Source organism: Hylobates moloch, unplaced genomic scaffold (assembly GCF_009828535.3).
Source record: "Hylobates moloch isolate HMO894 unplaced genomic scaffold, HMol_V3 SCAFFOLD_7, whole genome shotgun sequence".
Taxonomy (NCBI): Eukaryota; Metazoa; Chordata; class Mammalia; order Primates; family Hylobatidae; genus Hylobates; species Hylobates moloch.
In genome coordinates this window covers 28,896,506-28,918,487 of record NW_026652282.1, presented here as the reverse complement: position 1 = coordinate 28,918,487, position 21,982 = coordinate 28,896,506, and the positions used below count along the sequence as shown (strand labels likewise).

The window sequence follows — 21,982 nt, the reverse complement described above, 5'->3', positions numbered from 1 at the left end:
TGCGGAGTTTGCAGACCTAAGTATAAAGCAACAATAGATATGTCAGAAGGCTACTAGGGTGTTACTTATTTAAATCTATTTCATGGAGTTTACTACAACCTTAATGGCCTGAAAGTGTTACAGTATGTCCCAGAGTACCGAATTACTCCCTAAATGTAATTTATGCTTGAGAATAATCTGACTAACATGATTTAGAACATCAGAAAATAAGTTATGCTGCACATAAACGAAGCAGCAGTGTAATTTTAAATACCGGTTGCATAGTAAATGAGAATTTTAATATTCGCAAAATTCTAAAATCACTTGATTTATTATCCATATGTTTATACTGACATTTTTTGCCCTTTATTAAGTTCCATCCATATTTCTTCTTACTGCCAAGAAAAAAAACCTTTTTTTTCCTAGAAATATTACAGAAGGCAAAAATTATATTTGTTTCCCTGAATGCTATTTTTGTTGTCTCTACTTGCTTCTAGTTGTTACCATTTGCTTCATTCATGGGCAGTCCAATTAATAGAGCGAGACAAATTTAGGGAACACAGTGACTAATTAGATATTAAATTGGTAAATCTAACATTGTAAAACCAGAAAAAATATATATATATATATTTTCATTTGGAATTTTCCTTGGTGGAGAAGAGTTTAAGTTTATAAGTAGTCATGATAAAAAATGTAATTTTACATAGTAAATTCAAGAATAGATTTAGACTCTGCTATTAACAACACCTATTAAATACTGAAAAGTGTATTTTAAAATTTTATGTGAGGCTTGAAATGGAGTCTAAAGTATTGTTACTCACATTAATAATGTCATCACATGTAAAGCCCATGATTTTATTCTTTAATATTTTGTTTGAATAGTTACTTATTTCAACAGTCATTTCAATAATAAAATTAAATCAACTTTACAATTTTCAAAGGTTGAGCAGTTGCATGCTGTAATACATACTTCATATTTATATATTTATAAAGTGACAGCGTAAGTCATTTTTATTAGGTCCTTGAGGATTCAAAAGTTTGGATTATACGAGGAGACGAGAGAAAAAGGGAAGAAGGGCATTTCAGAAATATGCTACCGATAACGCAAATTCACAAGTCCTAAGGCAGTAGCAGGAGTCGGGCAGAAAGTCCGTCCTGCCTCCCTCTTGTGGGCCTGGAACAATGGTGTAAATGGAAGGCCCGTTCCCCTTCTCTTCCTACCTCCAGCTCTGTCTTACAGAGCTACGGGTACCATGATCAAGTGTATGAACCATTATGGTTTTCTTCTCTTGGGAGAATATAAAGGAAAGATAACTTATAGATGACTTGTAAAAAGGAAAAGAATTCAGGGTGAGAGGGGGATTTGTTGAATTTGGTAGAGGATGGCAATTACCAATATGATGAGTGATTGAGAAACAAGTCAGTGCAACAGGTTTGAAATCGAAAATCTTTGAGGTATACAGGATCCTGAAATGAAGAATGGGCATTTATAGCAGTGTGTCAGAGAAACAGTCACCTCCTAGTAGCTAAAAGTGTTGGCAAAAGTATAGTTCAAGTGATTGGGTAGGAAAAACAGCAAACCAAGAGTGGAGACTGATGGTTGCTACAAAGGTGGAGTGGTAAGTCGTGACCAACTGGTAGTTTTCCGTGCTCTGGTTAGCTGCTGACTGTTTCTCAGACTGTGGTAGCAGGAGGAGGGTTGGAGTTAGCAGTCATTAGCATATGAGACTGCCATTTAAAAAATTTTTTAAATTATTTCATTTTTCTGACTCTCAAAATATGAAAAGCACATTGTAGACAAATTGAAAAATATAGAAAAATTATATAATAAAATTAAAATAAATATAGTCTCACCAGTATGGAACAATGCTACCTATGTTGCATAGAGTTTTCGATTCACATTCAAAAGCAACTCTTTGACTCCAGTGATGCAAATGCATGTAACATATGCAATGTGCAATTCATTTTTAAAGGGAATAAACTCTTACAAAATGTTCATAGGTCATTTATTGTGTGTTATATACCACTGAAAATATATGAATGCTAAATTATTAGTAAACATGCAAAAACATTCCCAAGATCATTTTGTTGTGGAAGGATACATTGTATCTGAATAACTCTAGAATACCATAAATTATCAAAGGCAACAGTCTTATTTTTCACTAACTATACTTAGAGAATACCTCTTTGGCTACCTTCGGTTGCCTTTTTTATGCTACCAAAATGCTGTCTGTTTTACATGATTTTAAAGGTTAAGCATATAATTATTCATTAAATACAATGTCTGAATGCAATGTACATGTAGATACATTATTAAATTTTAGGTAGCTAATAAAAATAAGGGGAAAAAACCTTTAGAACTATCACTTTTAATTGTTTAACTGATAAGGTGAAGCTTCATCTTGGAAAAATAATTTCACGAGAGAGCATATGCGCTGGTAGAAAGGTGCCATTGAAACAAGAGATATTTGGGTTAGAAGCCTCTCTCTACAATTTAATACCATTTTCACCTTTTGGCAAATTACTTGGCCTCTGTTTTCTCCAATGGAAAATGGGAATAATAATTGCTATGCTGCAGGGTTATTGTAGGTGTCAGTGAAATGATATGTCTGGCACTATAGAAGCACAGAGCCCGGTGCCTGGCTATTAGTAACTGTTTAATAAATGTTAATTCCTTTCTCTGCCCAGTACATCAGTAGGCAGATGTAGCAATTTAAAAATTCTAGTGTTACTTTCAATTCCTGAATGAAGGTAGAGGACTGAAAAGATATCATGATATTCAAAGTATGATCCATTGCTTCTTAAGAACAGAGTTCAGAAACGCTTGATAGATTCCTGTACTCTGAGGCAGCACCATAGCCGGTAATCTTTAGGATGGCTGTTGGTTTAGTGCTCACAAATGCTTGCTTGGACAGGCCCCAGGAAATCTGGTAGAATGTAAGCCCAATAAGATTTCAAATATTACTTTATAGCAGTGTTTTTCACCTTGACTGTACATTGAAATCACCTGGATGCTTTGAAAAATAACAATGTCATTGTCTAACCTCCAGAAATACTGATTAAGTTGGTCTGGAGTGGAGCCCCAGGATCACTGTTTGGTTATTGTTGTTGCTGTGTTTTAAATGCCCCAGTTGATTCTTATGTGCAACTGTCTTAAGTAAACATATAGCCCTGGTTCATATTATTTCTGCCTCAGTCTCTTTTATGACTGGAAGGTGACCAAATACTTGTTTCCTAATATTCTTTCCATGTGCAGTATTAACACATTTGACTTGTACTAAGTTCCTGCAGTATTCCAATCTAAAATTTTAGTGGCTACAATAAAATAAGAAGGATTAAAGAAGGCATCGCATAGTTTAGTGTATCAGTTAAATGCTTACATGTGAGCCTACAATATGAATGACATCTGTCATCTTATTTTAAATATTGACAGAATCTTTAATGATAGTGACAAATTATTGAGTTATTGGTGTGATAATGGTATTTTAGTTATATTTTTAAAGTTTTATTTGTAATAACTATATGTATTTATGGTGTACAATGTGATGTTTCAGTGTAATGTTTCATTGTGTAATGATCAAATCAGGTTTCTTAGCATATCCATAGCCTCAAACATTTATAATTTCTCTGTGGTGAGAAAATTTAAAATTCTCTTTCACTATTTTGAAATATACAGCACAATATTGGTAACTTTGTTCATCTTACTATGCAATAGAACACTAGAACTTATTACTCCTTTCAGTTGATGAATAGACAGTTTTTAATCAAGAATAATATTGAAAATGGTAGAATTTATGAAGTAATTTAATTTTTATCCAAAAATATTTTGAAATTGAATATATTGCTTCCAAATAATTTATTACAATGTTAAGATATTTGTAAATTTCTAGAATTAAAAAAATATATTTTTAGGAAAGAAAATGCTGATAGTCCAAAATAGTTGCTTTATCTTTCTTTTAATCAATAAATATATTGATTTTAAAGGGAAAAATTGCAACCTTCAATTTAAAATCATCTTTTATATTGAGTATTTTTTTTAAATGTGGGTACATGCTAGGTGTATATATTAATTTTTATTTGTTACTTGAAACTAAACTCTACAAATGCAAGAAACTATCAGAGTGATATCTTTGTCAGTATAACCAAAAAATATATGCTATATCTCTATAATCTGTTTTACATAATCCATTTATTTTTCTTGATCCATATTATTTACCTGCAGGCGATTCGACAGATCTGTTGAGAAATGGCGGCGTTTTCATTATGATATAAAGATATTTAATCAGTGGCTAACAGAAGCTGAACAGTTTCTCAGAAAGACACAAATTCCTGAGAATTGGGAACATGCTAAATACAAATGGTATCTTAAGGTAAGTCTTTGATTTGTTTTTCCTAAATTGTATTTATCTTCAGCACATCTGGACTGTTTAACTTCTTTAAGTTCAGGTTGTGAAGGATGATGGAAATTACCACTTTTGACTTTTGTTGTCATCATTATACTTACTAGAAAGAAAATTATCGTAATGATAGTATTAGAGAACTGTGCTATGGACTTTTTGTGTCAGGATGAGAGAGTTTGCCTGGATGGAGCTGGTTTATCTGATAAACTGCAAAATATAATTGAATCTGTGACAAAGGGAAGCATTGTAACAGCAAGGTGTTTTGTGGCTTTGGGGCAGTGTGTATTTTGGCCTTATGTTGGAACCTTTCCAGAAGGAGAACTTGTGGCATACTTAGCTAAAATGAAGTTGCTAGAAATATCCATCATGATAAAATTATAGTTCTGTTTCCCTAAAGACAATTTTGTAGTGATATAGCAATATTTCTATATATTCTATTGACAAAATGCCTTCTGAAATAGTCCAGAGGCCAAAACAATGCAGAGTTAATTGTTGGTACTTATTGACTTTTTTATGGTTTATGTTAATAAGGAAGCAACATATGGATGATAACCAGTGTATAGTTTAATTTCAACTTGTGGTGTCCTTTGAATATGCAGGTAAAAATAGATTAGATTGTCCAGGATATAATTTGGTTGCTAAAATATATAGGTTAGGCATAAGAAACATTGTGTTTATTACACAAAGGCTTAATTATTTTTGCATCTTTTTTAGCTCAAATTGTTCATGTTGCAATAGTCAATCAAGTGGATTTGAATTGTAGCCGATTTTTAATGCCAGAAAATACTGATTAAGACAGATGAGGGCAAAAAACACCCAGTAGTTTATTAAATAGTTTAGATATTTCAAAATGCTGGATTCACAAAAGCAATATCACATTTGACTTTACAAGTCTTCATTCTCAAATATGTTTCCATAGTGAATATGCCTTTTGATATTAAGGAGTTAAACATTTAAACACCTATGTATATGATAAGCTATTTAAACACAGAAAATGAATATTTTTAAAATTGTGTGTAATTATACGTATCTCAATCAAACTTGTATGCACACAAGCGTTGGCATTTTTATAGAGAGGAAATGTATGGATTCCCAATCTGCTTTCATATAGAAGATACATTTTTAAAATAGCACTGACATGAATTTTGGGCTAATGTAGAATAACGGGGTCTCTGCCTGAGAGGCAGAAATATATTAGAGTTATATAAATTGTTTTGGGGGAGATATAGAAACCACTTGCCATTTTCAATGATATCCAACCCAAGGTAGTTATATATTTTAGTTTATATTTTATGATATATTAGTACTTATTGTGAAAAAAATCAAGTAACATAGAAATTTGTAAAAGTACCTCCATTCTACTCTTTAGAGGATAGTTGTTCAGTATGGATTTTACTACATATTTCAGGCTGGGTTTCTTGGAAAGCCATTGTAAAATGGAGATTTGTATGTAGAAGGTTTATTAGGGAGTACGTTTATGATGAAGCAATTTGTTTTGATGTAACTTGGTGTAGTTTTCTTCATGTTTCTGGTTCTTGAAGTCAGTTAAGCTCTTGAATCTGCGCATTTAACATTTCATCAAATTTAGAAACCTTTCAAGCCATTTTTTTTTAAAAAAATGTAACTCCAATTGTACATTTATTAGGCTCCTTAAAGCTGCCCCACTACTCACTGATGTTATGTTCATTTTCTGTTTAGTCTCTTTTCTCTATAATTCATCTTATAGAATCTCTATTGTGAAATTGACTAATCTTTTTCAAAGTCTAATCTATGGCTAATCCCATGTAGTATATATTTTTAACATCAGATATTTTCATCTCTTAGAAGTATAATTTGGGACTTTTTATTTCTTCCATGTGTCTACTCAACATGTTCAGTCTTTACTTTCTTGATTATATGGAATACAGATATGATAACTGTTAGAATATTCTTCTCTACTAATTTTATCATCTGTGTCTATTCTGGGTTAATTTAAATTGATTTATTTTTCTCCTCATTAAGGGTGTTGTTTTACTGCTTCTTTGGATGACTGGTAATTTTTGACTATATGCCAGACATTGTGAATTTTTACTTAGTGAGTGATTGATACTTCAAATAAATTCAAATATATTGAAATAAATATTCTCAACCCTTGTTCTGGAACACAGTTAATTTACTTGGAAACAATTAGATCTTTTGAGAATCTTCCTTTTATGCTTTGTTATGACCAGAACAGTATAAGTTTAGGGCTACTTTTTTCCCCACTACTGAGGCAAAGCCCTTCTGAGTACTCTCTCTGATGCCCTATGAATGATAAAATTTTTCCCTGGTGCTCGTGGGAACAGGTGGTATTCTTAGCCACGTGTGAGCTCTGGTGATTGTTCCCTTTAATTCTTCTGTGAAGTTCTTTCCTTAGCTTTGAGTGGTTTTCTTGCATACATGAACTGATCAAGACTCAGCTGAAGAATAAAATAAAGCTCTCTGCAAATCTCCAAAATTTCCTCTGCGTATATATCACCTCTCTGGTATTTTGCCCTGTGATCATTAGTCAACCTTGGGTTGCCGAAACTCTCAGCTTCATCTTTTAACAAAAGGCTCCTGGCAGGGATCACTGTCCTTTAATGTCTGATGTTCAGTGTGTTGAAAATCATTGTAGTATATATTTTGTCTTTTTTTTTTTTTAAGTGTTTCAGGTGTTTCAGGCAGGAGATTAAGTTCAGCCTCCTTTACTCCAACTTGAAAACAAGTCCAAAACAAACTATTTTGATGTAATTTGATCTTTTAATACATTAACATTACACAATTTTGTGAATATATCATAATTTTAAATTTTCAGAGAATGTCTAATGGTCCCCATTTCTTGACAGTGTGGTTTAGTTGAAATTGATGAACATTTTATCAAAACTTTTCCCCTCAATTGGATAATTTTTTTTTTTTTTTGAGATGGAATTTTGCTCTTGTCACCCAGGCTGGAGTGGCATGATCTCAGCTCACTGCAACCTCTGCCTCCAGGCTTCAAGCAATTCTCCTGCCTCAGCCTCCCGAGTAGCTGGGATTACAGGTGCCCACCACCACACCTGGCTAATTTTCGTATTTTTAGTAGAGACGAGATTTCACCATGTTGGTCAGGCTGGTCTAGATCTCCAACCTCAGGTAATCTGCCTGTCCCAGCCTCCCAAAGTGCTGGGATTACAGACGTGAGCCACCATGCCCGGCCAATTTGATAATTTTAAAAAGACTATTTTATTTAGTCTTTTTTTTTCTCAATCTATAGATGAAATAAGAAAAATCATTCTAGATGTCCAAGGAAAAATTCTTTCAGAAAAGAGCTGTGAATGATATCACAAACCCCCAAAACCGTTAAGGTATTTCTTTCCTGGTTATTTTATGTCCAAAATCATGAATATGAACATGTGCACACACACATGCACAGACGTGAGCATGCACACACACATGAATACATATACATGCACATAATGTACCTTAGGTTATCTTTCCATTCTGAGTAATTATCTTAAAATGGGCAAAATCAACCCTGTAAGATACCTTCATCGATAAGGCAAATCAAAGCTTTGGTAATTTCTGTTATCTTGGCCATTGTTGATTGACTAATAATGAATAAGAGAATGCGTTTAAATATTTACTATGAAATTATTTTAGAAAACAGGATGTAGACAGTGGCTGTTAGCAGACAATTGTTTGGCATGAGCCAGTAATGGTTACTGTGAAAAAAATCAACCAAGCAGCCCATATGTTAAGCAAACACACGCAGAAGCACATTGGAGTTTGAAGCCTCATATGTACAATTTTCAGTAATGAAATAACTTTTATATATGAAATAAACAAATAGGTATATGTTGTAAACTTGTCCCTATATATTTTGATCAAATTGCATCATATTTTTTTCACTTTAAAAAAGAGAATTTAGTGCTTTAACTGAGACTTAGAGTTGTCATTCAAAATATACTGACTGCCAATAGCAGCAGAAAGATGATCTGGTTCCATGCAACTCTATTTTTTTTCCTCTGTCACAAGTAAAAGACAAAATTAAATATATGAATTAGTGCTTTTTGAAGATATTCCAAAGCAATATACCATGCCACTATGGAGTACCTCTCTAAAAATATCACATTTTTTACCTGAGAAAAATATTGATCATGTTATATGCCACTCAAATTGGTTTATTAAATTCATTGAATGATATCAGCATCTCTTAATGCATTCACTAAACAAGCAGTAATTGAGTGCATATACAAAGTTTTATCATCCAGCAAAATAGTGACAATCCACATTAGGCTCTAATAGAAGTTTAGAAAGGGGGTTAAGAGGTTAAACGCCGGGCTCAGAAAGATTGGATTCAAATCCCAGGTCCTTCAGCTTAATAGTTGTAGAATCTTGTGAAAATATCTTAATTCTTTTCATGTCTCTGATTTCTCTTCTCTAAAATGGAAATATGAGATGTGTATAAAGCCACTTCAAATAGCATTTTGCACAAATTAATTACTCATTAAGTGTAAGCCCCTATTATAACTAATCACTCTTTATAAGTGATTAGTTCATATCAATACAAACTAAAACTTATTTACTGAATTATTGTCTCTAAACATCCACAGTGCTGAAAAACCAACCTGGAAATTTCATAAAACCTTATTTTTATGTAGTATAATTTCTTCTCAAAGCATAAGTGCTCTTGGATTAGGAATTGAGGAAAATTCCAATTCAGCCAAATGCATCTGTTTCAGATAGCTGACACTTCTGCCTACTCATTTCCTAACTAACAAGAAGAAATGTTAATGGGAGTTTTCAAAGGAAAAGCTGAACACCATGAAGGAAAGTGACACAAATAATGTTAGCTCATATAGTGACAGGGTGAATTTGTGTGCTTTCAAGTACCTTCAGTGAAAACAGGAAAGTAGAAATTATAAAATGCCCTAACATTTAAATCTAGCATATTCTTGTAGACTAGGAAAAAAATAAGTTTGTAAGCATGGACTATAATAGAATGAGATGCAAAATGTTTGTAGTTGCCAGTAGAAACAGCAACAGTTACCATTAGATTAAGTATTTAAACCAGCCGAATATTTTTACTAATGGAAATGGCATCTGTTTTATGAAATAATGCTGCTGAATGAACCATATTAAAAATGACCAGTATTTCCTAAAGAACGTTGTCACAGACATACAAGCATAAGACCCTAAAATCTTAAGGTATTCCATTTGAAATCGACCTTAAGACATTAACAGTAGTGGTATTGTTTAGATGAAATTTTTTACGCTTTAAATCAACAAATGTTAAGCAAGCATGGGGAGCGAAACACCAGTGTGTTATTTTGACATGAATAAACTGCTGTTTTTAGGGAAAAAATATTGTCTTGTTAAGGTTAAGCTAATTGGTTTTCTGGTATCTTTTGCAATGTTACTGTGTTTTACTGCTCCATAACGTATGTTATATGGTAAATGTGCAATATATGTATATATGTTGCTGTAAAGAAATGTAATCAAAAACTGTTTACTTTGTGATATAAAAGTAAAAATTTATTCATTGTCATTGAGCATACAGAAGTAAATATGGATTACATATGTCATATTTTAATGTTCACATGTTCCCACCATCAAATGTTGAACAACTTATAGTTTAAAGTCATATTCTATTTAAGAAAAATATACTCCCTTTTCTCAAATGTGAAATGTCCAGAGAGAATGGAAAATTACATATAAAGCATGTAGTTATAGCATGGGGACCCTGCTGTGATCTCTTAGATGGGGAACAAAAGGGAGAACGAAAGAGCGCTCTGGTGCTTTGGAGTTGAGAGAAGGCAAAAAAAGAGTACAAAAATGTCAAAGACAAGTTTAGCTGCTCTTCAGCTCTCCCTTTAGCTGCTCTTCAGCTCTGCCTTACCACGGTTATTAGTGATTGAAGAAAATTCTAAAGCACTTTTTAAAGGACCCAATTCTGAAGAGTTTAGATTCACAGAGCACAATGGAGTTGGAGTGACTCTTGCTCAAAAGTTTGAGACAAGCCAGTCCATGAAAAGACTGTCCTCCTCTTAAATGGAAATACCCAGATTTTCTCATTCTTCTTGCCTTGCTTTCAGCACTGGCAGCCCAGAAAGCCCTTGTATAACAGGTACTGCCGTTGAAAGGTCATTGACTTGTACAAAAATGATGAGAGCTGAATAGATGTGCATAGGTCACTGACAGTATCTGCTACAGAGAATGAGTTTTCGTATTTTTGTTAGGATAGACCTACATTGCAATCTACTGCCTCAAAGAACTCTATAGGAGGTAAGTGAATTTATATTAATACAGATTGAATTAAAGGATAGCTAGAAAAAGGCATATGATGTAAAAAAATCAGATACAAGTATATTTTCTGTATAGTCAGTTTTTACGTTGTTGATTTCACCAGCTGGCTGCTGAGTTTGACGGCTTCTTAACAGCCACACTGCTGAGATTCAAATGCTGATAGAAACTTTGATGGAAAAATCACTTGAGTAAATATTTCTACCATCTTTTGCCCTTCACTGGGACCTAATGTTGAGAATAATTCATACCATTGCTTGTCTTTTATATTTCCCCAGCAGTAATAAAATTTGAGAAGATTTTGTTTTGTGGTCACAAAGCTATCCTGGTTTCTGTAACTAGAAGACGTACACTAGCATAAGGGAATCAGCGGGAAAATTTACTGCTAAGAGAATTTGTCTCTAGTCACTTACTTTAAGGTTACAGCAATGTATAAGTGTGGGAATACATTTTAAAATGAGCTTTTCAAAGTTATTAGCTGGTAGTGGCATGAGAGTTAAGTCTCTTAATACAGTTAAACAGTTGGACACTTCATCCTTGCGTAAAGATTGTTACCGTTTTATTGCTGCTTAGAAACTCCTCTGCAACTTTTTGGCTCCTATACATCTTTTCAGAAGTAGTAAATAACAGATTTACTGGGAATGTGGTACCAGGCAGAAATTCAGAGAGGGGATTTAAATCCTTGCCCATCAAGTGTATCTTTCAGAAATAAGTATATTAAAATAATTGGATAATTTCAGTGGCTTGTTATTAGAGATCTGTTGTCCAGCATGGCATGATTAAGAAGATGACAGATTTTTATACATTATTGGAAAAGAAGCAAGAACAAAAAACATAACTTACTGTAATAACCACAGTAAAGAACTGCTTAAAATGCATGATAAACATGTCATCCCTAAGGGATTCCCATTCTTAGAGCATGAAGTTATCAAGAGAGTAAGAGCCTACAAAAAACGAGAAGAATACTGATTGCCAATTCCAAATAGAAAAAAGAAGAACAAAACTGCTCACCATCGTTATAGAAGCAATGAGAAGCAGAAATTGTCATTTAATGAAATATAAGATTAAAGTTAATAGAAGTAATTTTCACGAAATAATACTTTGCAAGGAGGATGTTCCAGCTATATTGATCTTGGTGTTCTCTTCTCACATACCTTCTTACCGTTCCCTCAAATGCTTGTTTCTACCTTTAAATTTGCTTTTCTCTCTACCAGAGGATTCTACCCTATCTCCAGTTTCTCACCACGTCCCAGTCTACTCCCTCTCAGAATTTTTGTACACTTCCCTTTATATACTTTAGTGTTCTAATTTTATATTCACAGATATGCCTTTTGTAACTCCCTCATCTCAAAGAAAACACACACATACACACACATGCACACACACAAAATTGAACTCTTTCTGGGAGATCTGCTTAACTTGATTTATAACACTGTCACTTGCTGAAACTGTAGTATGTGTTTTCATGTTTATTATTTTTTCCATTAGAATGAAAATATTTTGGGTACTTGGTCTTTCTTGATCACCAATATACCTCGGTACATAGAAAACTTGATCATATATTGAAAATGTAATATTCAGTAGAATGAATAAATACATAAATAAATTTAAAAATCATACTTTTATTGTATTACCTGAGACAAATGATCCCCAAGTTTGTCCTTCTTGCTTTTCATAGCCAAAACATTCTCTCTTACACTGAGCTTCCTTCACCTCTTCTGTGTACAGAGCACTTAAAATTTTCACATTGTCTGATACTTTAACAATATGATGGTGCCGTTCTCTTACATGTTGGAGCATATGTTAAATACCAGAACCCATGTAACAAACATATATTGTGATCCTACTGTGTGCAAAGCAGGTACTGCTTGCTGCTAGGAATACAGAGCTGACTAAGAGCTCCTTTTCTCTTTATGAGCTCACGGTCTCATGAGTTCAGCATCTTAAGGCACAACGTCTAAAGCAAAGTGCAGTAAGTAAACACTGCAGAAAGTACTGGATCTGGCCTAGGACAAATGGTGGGTTGTTTTTCCAGCTATTATTTTTCCTGCCCCCTAATCGACAGTCCTCCATTACACCTCTGGGATACCTAGCCTCACTTGGGAAAACCTGACTTTGGGAATCAGAGGCAGTCTCTGTTGCTTATAAATGAGGAACTCTAATGGATACATGCTGTCATTAGAGAAACTCTGCTTCTAGCCTGGCTCCTTTTGTAAAGAAGGTTGAGTCCCCTTGGAGAGCCTGCAGAACATAACCATTTGCATGTAATGAACAGTTTGTAATACTTTGAGATTGATGTGCAATTTCTATTTGACAAGAGAAAAACAATTAGAATCAACTGTGGTCGTATATCCCAGAATACCAACGTGGTTTCCACACTCTAAGTGTTGTTGGATCGTTATATGAGATTCATAATTTTGTCCCGTTGTACCCACGTTTGCATTACCATTCAGTCTTAATGTATTCTACCCTATTAAAAGTTTTTTTGGTAATTTGTTGTTATTGCTACTCAGACATTAAAATGTCTGCAGGCTGTGAAAATGAATAAATTTAATGTGGCAGCATAGTTCTCAAAATCCTGGCTTTACAACTAATAGTACAGGCTTGTATTGTAAATCCCAGTTAACATGGATTTATTTGAAAATCCAATTTTACTGTTAATCTTAAATAACACATTTTTCAAACATTTTATCCTCGAATTTCTATTTTTTTAATAATTTATGGCTGTTTTATGTATTTACAAAAGGACAATGTGTGTACTTTTAAATACTAGTAATGGATTGCTGAAACAACTGTAACTTTAAAACCATGCAATTATTAAAAAATAAACTGTGCAGCCTGGCTCAATGGAGGCTTATGAACATATGATTAAGATATATGCTATAATAAGCAAATTCATTCAACTGATGGTTCATAGGAACTTTCAAATTTAATCTCATAACAAGTGCTATCCTTCAAAGAATGGTCAGGGCAATTTAACGAGTACATGACCACCCAAGATAATTTCATTGAAAAGTGGCTGAACTATTGAAATATTTTATAGTCTCCTTGGGATATTATTAAGAGCAGAAATTTTGAAATAGAATTGTAATGATGTTCAGAAAAGATAAGTAGGTAACTCTCTTAATACGTTTTGTGCTGCTATAACAAAGTACCTAAGACTAGGTAATAATTTGTAATGAACAAAAATGTATTGGCTCACAGTTCTGGAGACTAGGAAGTCTAACATTAAGGTGTCAGCCTCTGGCGAGGGCCTGCTTGATATGTCATCACATGATGGACGATTAGAGGGCAAGAAAGATCAAAAGAGGGCTGAACTCCCACTTTTATAAGGGAACCAAACCCACTCGTGAGGCTGGAGCCCTCAATCCTAATCACCACCTAAAGGTCCCACCCCTTAATACCGTCACAATGGCAATTAAATTTCAACATCAGTTTTGGAGGGAAAAACATTCAAACCATAGTAGTGATACTGACTACTACCACACAGGGCTTGGGAGGCTACCCTAGCTGTTGCACCCAAGAGATGAATCTTCTTATGTGATTACCTGTATCATTTTTTTGCTTTATTAAAATACTTTTATTTTACATGTATATTGTTGTCTACCCACCATTTCCATGTCTGACCACTGCTACTACTATAACTAGCATAACATTCCATACATACTTACAACCAAGCAAAGGGTGGAGTTCCTTCTTTAAAAACTAAACAGGCATTTTGGACAACACATTCTTGGCATTGGAATCTGGACAACATTTATCAAACATGGTAGGGAAGTCTCACTCTGCATTATAAAAAGGACAGCCAGATATCAACAGTTACAGAAATGAAATCACATGGAAAATTTTTAACAAATTGTTTAAACTATTTTCTTAAAGAGACTTCCTCCACTGCCAGAGATCTTGAATAGCCTCTGGTCAGTCGTCTGGAAGCAATTCTTCACATAATTCATGAACTTGGCTTCCACTTTAGGAAGAGAACCACCTTTTTCTATAATTGCTTGCATTTTTGCTTTAATGTCTTCTACAGAACTAGGTCCTTTGGGTGTTTTAGGAGTTTTTTCCTGTTTTAAAGGATTCTTGTCCTTTTGATCTTGGTGTTGATGGTTTTGAGCCTTTTCCATTCTGATTTGACTTTTGTGCATTTTTGGTTGGAGTATCTCATATAGATTTCTTCACTGGCGCTTTTTCTTCAGTTTCCTCATCATCAAAATCATCATCATCATCAAAATCATCATCTTCCTCAGCAGCAAGTTTTACTTTTTTCTGTGGAAACTTGCTACCACCTCCAGGGGCAGATCGCTTTCCAGACATACTTACGAGTTTCACATCCTCCTCCTCTTCATCTTCTGACTCTGTATCTTCCTCCCCAGCTACTAAATGCTGTCCACTAACATGCACTGGCCCTCAACCACACTTCAACCGTAAGACCACTGATGGTGTTATTTCAAAGCCCCCAAAGAAAACCATGGGCTGTACAGACATTTTCAAAGCTGCCAATGTTACTTTAATTGGACTGCCTTCATAACTCATTGCCTCTGCTTCAACAATTTGCAATTTATCCTTTGCACCAGCCCCTGAACTGACCGTTCTTAAAGATAACTGTTGCTCATTTTCATTATTATCCACCTTAAAGTGATCGTCTTTGTCGGCCTTTAGTTCACAACCAAAAAGATAGTTCTGGGGCCTCAGGGGGCTCATGTCCATCATCGTCCATTGGGTGGCAGGACACACTTAGGTGGGAGACAAGGCAGATGGAGATAAACGACCACTGCTCAAGAGAACAGCTGTGCAGGACGGAATCACACCAGGCAGATTACCTTTATCTTAGAAAACCTGAACATCTTTTGTACTTTGACACTTCTCTACATTTCACCTAACCTTTAAAATCAACACATTTATTCAGCAGACTTTTACTTTTGGAGCTGCTCTGTGTCAGGCTCTATGCTAGGTGCTTAGGATATTGAAATTGATACAATCCTAATCTATTCACATATAATCCAAGGTTTGCTGAAATTGATGGACATTTAAACAATTGAAACATTTAAGTGGTATAATTAGCAAATGGACATTTAAGCCATAAAAATAGCATCTAATAGATAGAATAGAGGTCAGTACACCACTGACGAGTCAGAACAGAGGCAACCCAAAGAGTAACTAGCTAGAAGATTTGGGAAAGCTTCATAGAGAGGGCGATATGAAAATAAGTGAGAGAATTGTAAATCCAGGAAAATGAGGAAACGTTCAAAAGTGATGGTGTCAGAAAAACTTGTGGTATGATAATGACAAGATGAGAGGAACTCTTGGTAAGCATGTGGATGCATGGAAAGAAGTTGCCAAAAATAATGCCGAGGACATTTTTTATTTTATTGTTGGTTTTGTTTTGGCTAATTTCATTTTTTAAATCTAGTATGCTAGTGTTCATTTTCCAAACTGTGAATCATAAACTCACTTTGTGGATCAACACCGGCCTTTGGTTTTTAGTGAAACAAAATAGAAAATATCAGCATTCATCACAAATAGATGTTTCATAGAATTTTGTTTTAATAGTGAGTGTATGTGTCTGTGTATATGTGTGAGAGAGAGAGAGAGAGAGAAAGAGAGAGATGGTTTAGATGTTTATCACCTCCAAATCTCATGTTGAAATGTGATTTCCAGTGTAGGAGGCAGGGCCTGGTAGGTGTGATTGGATCATGTGGGTGGATCCTTCATTAATGATCCCTTTGGTGACAAGTTAGTTCATGCTAGATCTGATTGTTTAAAAGAGTATGAGACCTCAACCCCCACCTCTTTCCTGCTCTCCCCTTTGCCTTCCACCTGGCTGTAAACTTCCTGAGGCTCTCACCAGAAGTAGATGCCAGTGACATGCTTCCTCTACAGCCTGCAGAACCGTAAGTCAAAAGAAAACCCCTTTTCTTTTTAAATTACCCTGTTTCAGGTATTTCTTTATAGCACTGCAAGAAGGGACTAATACAGTTGTATGTGTATATGTGTGTTGGGTGATTTCTGGTTGAGTGTCACAAGGTTGTAATATGGTGAGTGGAAGGAAGTATAAGTTTTAGAAAATTAAGAAGCCAGTTCAGAAAACTAATACTTTTGGGAAATAGTACAAAATTAACTTTACAAGAATATACACAGAAAGATGTAATACAAGATTTATTTAATTGCAATAATTTATAAAGTTTGTTTAGTGCCTTGCTTTTGCATGCTGTTTTAAAAATTACCAAGAATATGACTTCATGTGATTTTCAAATATTCCCAGCAAGATATGTAGAAAAGGTTTTCTTATAACTCTCAGACAAAAATTTCGGAAAGTTTAAATGCTTTATCCCAAATTATAAAGCTAATCAATGAAGACTCTGGGATTCAAACACCATATTTTTTTACTGTTCACCAGCTAGAAGTTAGAAATGTTAAGCCAAAAACATTAAGTCACTGCTCTGCCTAATAAATCTTGAGGAAACTAATAAAAAGAATAATACCACTGACTACAGGACAAGGTCTTCCTAAGAGACCTCAAATATATTAAGTGATGAAGATGAAACTTCTTTATTCATAAAAATGTTATTTAGTTATGAGTAGAACTCTAATTAAACTTATGTTGTCATCAGTAAAGTTGAGATATAACATTTATTAATATAATTATAATTTGACCCATAGTGTATTAAAAGAAGGACGTTAAAAGGAGTTGTTGTTATTAGAGATGATGTTAGGGTTGTTGATGATAATAACAGTAGTCATACATAACAAGGCACTTTATAATTTAAGACGTGCCTTCAATTACATTGTTACTCTCATGGTAATCTCCTTTTGATATATACATTTGGAGGATTCTATGTCACTCTAAGACATAGGTTACTGAGGTGACGGAAGAATTTAGCAAGCAGCTTTCAAATGGAGGACATGAGCATTGGATTGTGTATAGCAAGGGCTGATGGTCTTGAAGAAAGCCTCTTGGTTTCCACAGGACAAAAGCCCTTTGAAGATCATAGCCAAGGATCTAGTAATTGCCTCCCTTTTAGAATACCCTCAGGAGAAAACCCCACCATAAGACATGGTTCCCTACAGGCAAAACTGCTTTTCCTTAAAATTACAGTTCCGTGAATATCAGCCTTCTTTGGCTCATTCAACATAGTTTTCTTAAGTTTCAGGACAGTGCTGCAGACCAAGAGTTTCAACAATGAGGAAAACAATACTACTTGTGCAGTGACCCTACCTCAGTCAGGGAGGCAGATGCCTGCCTTTATGTGAAGGAATAAGGAATCAATCATATTTCCAAAACTCAAGAAAGCCAGTCTAATGCAGGGAGAGATAGATGCATAAACCTCAAAGTTATGATATAGTATAATAGTTTTAAAATTCCATAATAACTGTATTTAAAAAGTTTTATAGAAACAGAAGAGATAATGACCTCAGTCTGGAAAAGCCAGCTTGGAGAATGGCAACCAATATTAAGTGGCAAAAGCTTTGGGAGCCCAGGCCCCCAGATGGAGGGTGATAGCATGGGCTAGACAGGTAGGTGGTGAACACTTCGCAAAGGACATTACATGGTACAGACAAGTCTGTGTTTTAGCCTATAAACCACAGTTGCAGAATGTGTTTGAGCAAAGGCATTTGGGGATGAGATTTGCACTTTTCAAGATTTAAGTTTGTTTACGATACTTATGGTTTGCTGTACACTTCCTAGGTTTTTACATTATAATTATGGTGTGAACTTTAAAGGAAAACTGCAGTTTAGCATACTCGAAAGAGTGCAACTTCAAGTCATGATTGGAGACAGATATTTAACAGATTTTGTGATCCTGTGATGCTTATTTTCTTCTCAGACATACCACATGACAATCATTTTGAAACGGTTTATTTCTACTTTAGCATCCATCTGTAGGTGTTGTATATGTTTTCTGCTTGAAAATAAAGCAGTGGGCCAGGCGCGGTAGCTCACGCTTGTAATCCCAGCACTTTGGGAGGCCGAGGCGGGCAGATCACTAGGTCAAGAAATCGAGACCATCCTCGCCAACATGGTGAAATCCCATCTCTACTAAAAATATGAAAATTCACCAGGCGTGGTGGTGCATGCCTAGAGTCCCAGCTACTTGGGAGGCTGAGGCAGGAGTATCGCTTGAACCCAAGAGGCAGAGGTTGCAGTGAGCCAAGATCGTGCCAATGCACACCAGCCTGGCGACAGAGCGAGGAAATTCTTCCATCACCTCACTCTGTCTCAAAAAAAATAAAAATGAAAATAACGCAGTGAATGCGATTAAGATGGATTTACTATGATCATAAAGTACTCAGGAGTCTTATTTTAAAAGACAGCATTACTCTAATTAAAAATATAGGGAAGAAACTAATGCTGTTTTGCATATCATTCTCAGCTCTCTCAAAATCAGATATTAAGCTCTTGCTGCCAAAGGAGACTATACTGCACGGTGCTAACCTGCATAAACTTTGAGAGGGTTGAATTGTGCCCAGCAATTCTCTCAATATATAAATTAAACAAATATTTGTTGACCTACTGTGTGACAAGTATTATTCCGGGAAATAAGAGATCCAGCAGTGAAGCAAGTATGACTTCTTATAGAGTTCACAAAAAGGAAATAAAAGGATATATGTATAGTGATATCCCTGAATTAAGTTTCTCTGTTGAAAATAAAAATTCTATCATAAGCTATAACTGCCAACACTTCAATACTCATTCAGCAGTTTTCAGGGATTTGTACCTTTTGACTTACGAGAATTTGGAAGTCTAATCGTATCATTGCACTGGAGTCTTAAAGAAACTGATAAGCGAATGACTTTGCCTGTATCATTGTTGACCGTACTTACAATCAGAAAGGGGCACAGGACAGATGCCAGGGAATAAGTGGACAGCCCATAAATGGAATGGTAAGAAAGAAGAACTACAGTGGATTTGGAAAGTTCCCTTTAGCATTTTCCCTAGACAATCTTTGGCTGTGTTTGCATGATCAGTATTTCATTCACAAGATACTGAGCTCTTGATATAGTTCTCAAAACCCAAAATGAAATAAGAAGTCTACTCTTTATTTAAATTCAAATTCCAGAGAGTTAAGTAACTTTTTCCAGGAGGTAATCTAAATATGGCCTCCTGGTTGGGGTGGGGGGGGGTTGAATTTGCATATAAATAGTCTCACTCTTAAAGGAAAACCACAGATGGTGGTAATGATGTGGTCATAATGTACATCTCCACAATGGTGGAACAAAACATCCACAGTTTTGCTTTCCCCAGTTTCAGTGAGCCGTGGTCAACTGCTGTCTGAAAATAGGTGAGTACAATACAATAAGATATTTTAAGAGAGAGAAAGATCACATTCACATGATTTTCATTGCAATGTATTGTTATAATTGTTCTATTTTTATTCATGATTTTTAATCTCTTAACTGCGCGAAATTTATAAATCAAAATTTATCGTAAGTACATATAGTTTATATAGGGCTCAGTACTGTCGGCAGTTTCAGATGTCCACTGGGAGTCTTGGAATGTATCCCCTACAGATAAGGGGTCAACCACTGTATCCTATTTGTGTCACTGCTAAAGGTGTTGTGAGCTCATAACGGTATGACATCAACACTGAACTAATCCAGGATGTGTTAGTGAGAGAGATGTATTTGCAAGGAGTGAGACGTGGTGCCTCATCCAAGCAGAGAAATAATTTTCAAATTTGCCTGACAATAAAAATCACAATGTGAGGTCTCTCTTTAGAGCTGCAATGTCCAGTTCAGTGCCCACTAGCCACATAAGATACTGAGCTCTTAAAATGTGGCTAGTACTAATTGAGATGGGCACTGAGTATAACACACATGCCGGGGTTTGAATACTTAGAACCAAAAAGGAAGTAAACGCTCGTTTATTGCATGTTAAAATTATGGTTTTATTGTATTTGATTAAATAAAATATACAATTAAATTGACTTCATTTTGCTTTTAAAAATGTGGCTATTAAAAATTTCAAATTAGGGGCCGGGCATGGTGGCTCACGCCTGTAATCTCAGCACTTTGGGAGGCTGAGGCGGGTGGATCACGAGGTCAGGAGATCAAGACCATCCTGGCTAACATGGTGAAACCCCTTCTCTACTAAAAATACAAAAAAAAAAATTAGCTGGGCGTGGTGGCGGGCACCTGTAGTCCCAGCTACTTGGGAGGCTGAGGCAGGAGAATGGCATGAATCCGGGAGGCAGAGCTTGCAGTGAGCCGAGATTGCACCACCGCACTCTAGCCTGGGTGACAGAGCGAGACTCCGTCTCAAAAAAAAAGAAAAAAATTTCAAATTATATATGTGTGTGATTACATATGTGTGTTTTCACATATGTAATTGATATTTACACGTGTCATGGATTGTTACATGTTACATGTGTAAAACACGTTACCCAACACGTACATATGTGTGCAACACATGTAACATGTTACATATGTATTGTTACATGTTACATATATGCTTGTATTACACACATGCATAATATGAAATTATGTGTAATTTCAAATTACATATGTGTATATTTTGAAAATTACAAATTACATATTTTGTTGTTATTGCTTTACAAAGTCAAACACCCTATTTAATAAAGCATCATGAGGTTCTTATAATTCGTAAACTTTGAGACTTTTGTAGGAGAATAAATAATGCTTATTATAAAAACTGATTGGAAAAGTGAGCTGGAGCAGGGAGGGGAAGAAAAAGGACTAGAGATCACCTTTCTTTCCTAGCTCCGCTCCTCTCCCAACCTTTTTTCTTTCCATTCTGTCATCCCAATTCAGAAGTGCAGAGTTTACAGTTGGTGTGCTGATTTAGAAACCAGATATATAGTTTACTGAGAATGATGTTTTCCAGTTTCATCCATGTCCCTACAAAGGACACGAACTCATCATTTTTTATGGCTGCATAGTATTCCATGGTGTATATGTGCCACATTTTCTTAATCCAGTCTATCGTTGTTGGACATTTGGGTTGGTTCCAACTCTTCGCTATTGTGAATAGTGCCGCAATAAACATACGTGTGCATGTGTCTTTATAGCAGCATGATTTATAGTCCTTTGGGTATATACCCAGTAATGGGATGGCTGGGTCAAATGGTATTTCTAGTTCGAGATCCCTGAGGAATCGCCACACTGACTTCCACAATGGTTGAACTAGTTTACAGTCCCACCAACAGTGTAAAAGTGTTCCTATTTCTCCACATCCTCTCCAGCACCTGTTGTTTCCTGACTTTTTAATGATGGCCATTCTAACTGGTGTGAGATGGTATCTCATTGTGGTTTTGATTTGCATTTCTCTGATGGCCAGTGATGATGAGCATTTTTTCATGTGT

At 35.2% G+C, this 21,982-nt stretch overlaps 1 protein-coding gene and 1 pseudogene across 1 annotated transcript in view; one reads left to right on the top strand and one right to left on the bottom strand.

Annotated features, from left to right (window-relative positions):
* DMD (dystrophin) overlaps window positions 1-21,982 on the top strand; it is a 2,251,240-nt gene that overhangs the window by 1,099,834 nt on the left and 1,129,424 nt on the right. Inside the window, exon 42 of the mRNA XM_032756167.2 lies at window positions 4,202-4,349. Within this exon, the coding sequence (XP_032612058.2) occupies window positions 4,202-4,349 (148 nt within the window). The remainder of the gene's footprint in view (window positions 1-4,201; window positions 4,350-21,982) is intronic.
* LOC116811590 (nucleophosmin-like) lies at window positions 14,535-15,371 on the bottom strand (annotated as a pseudogene).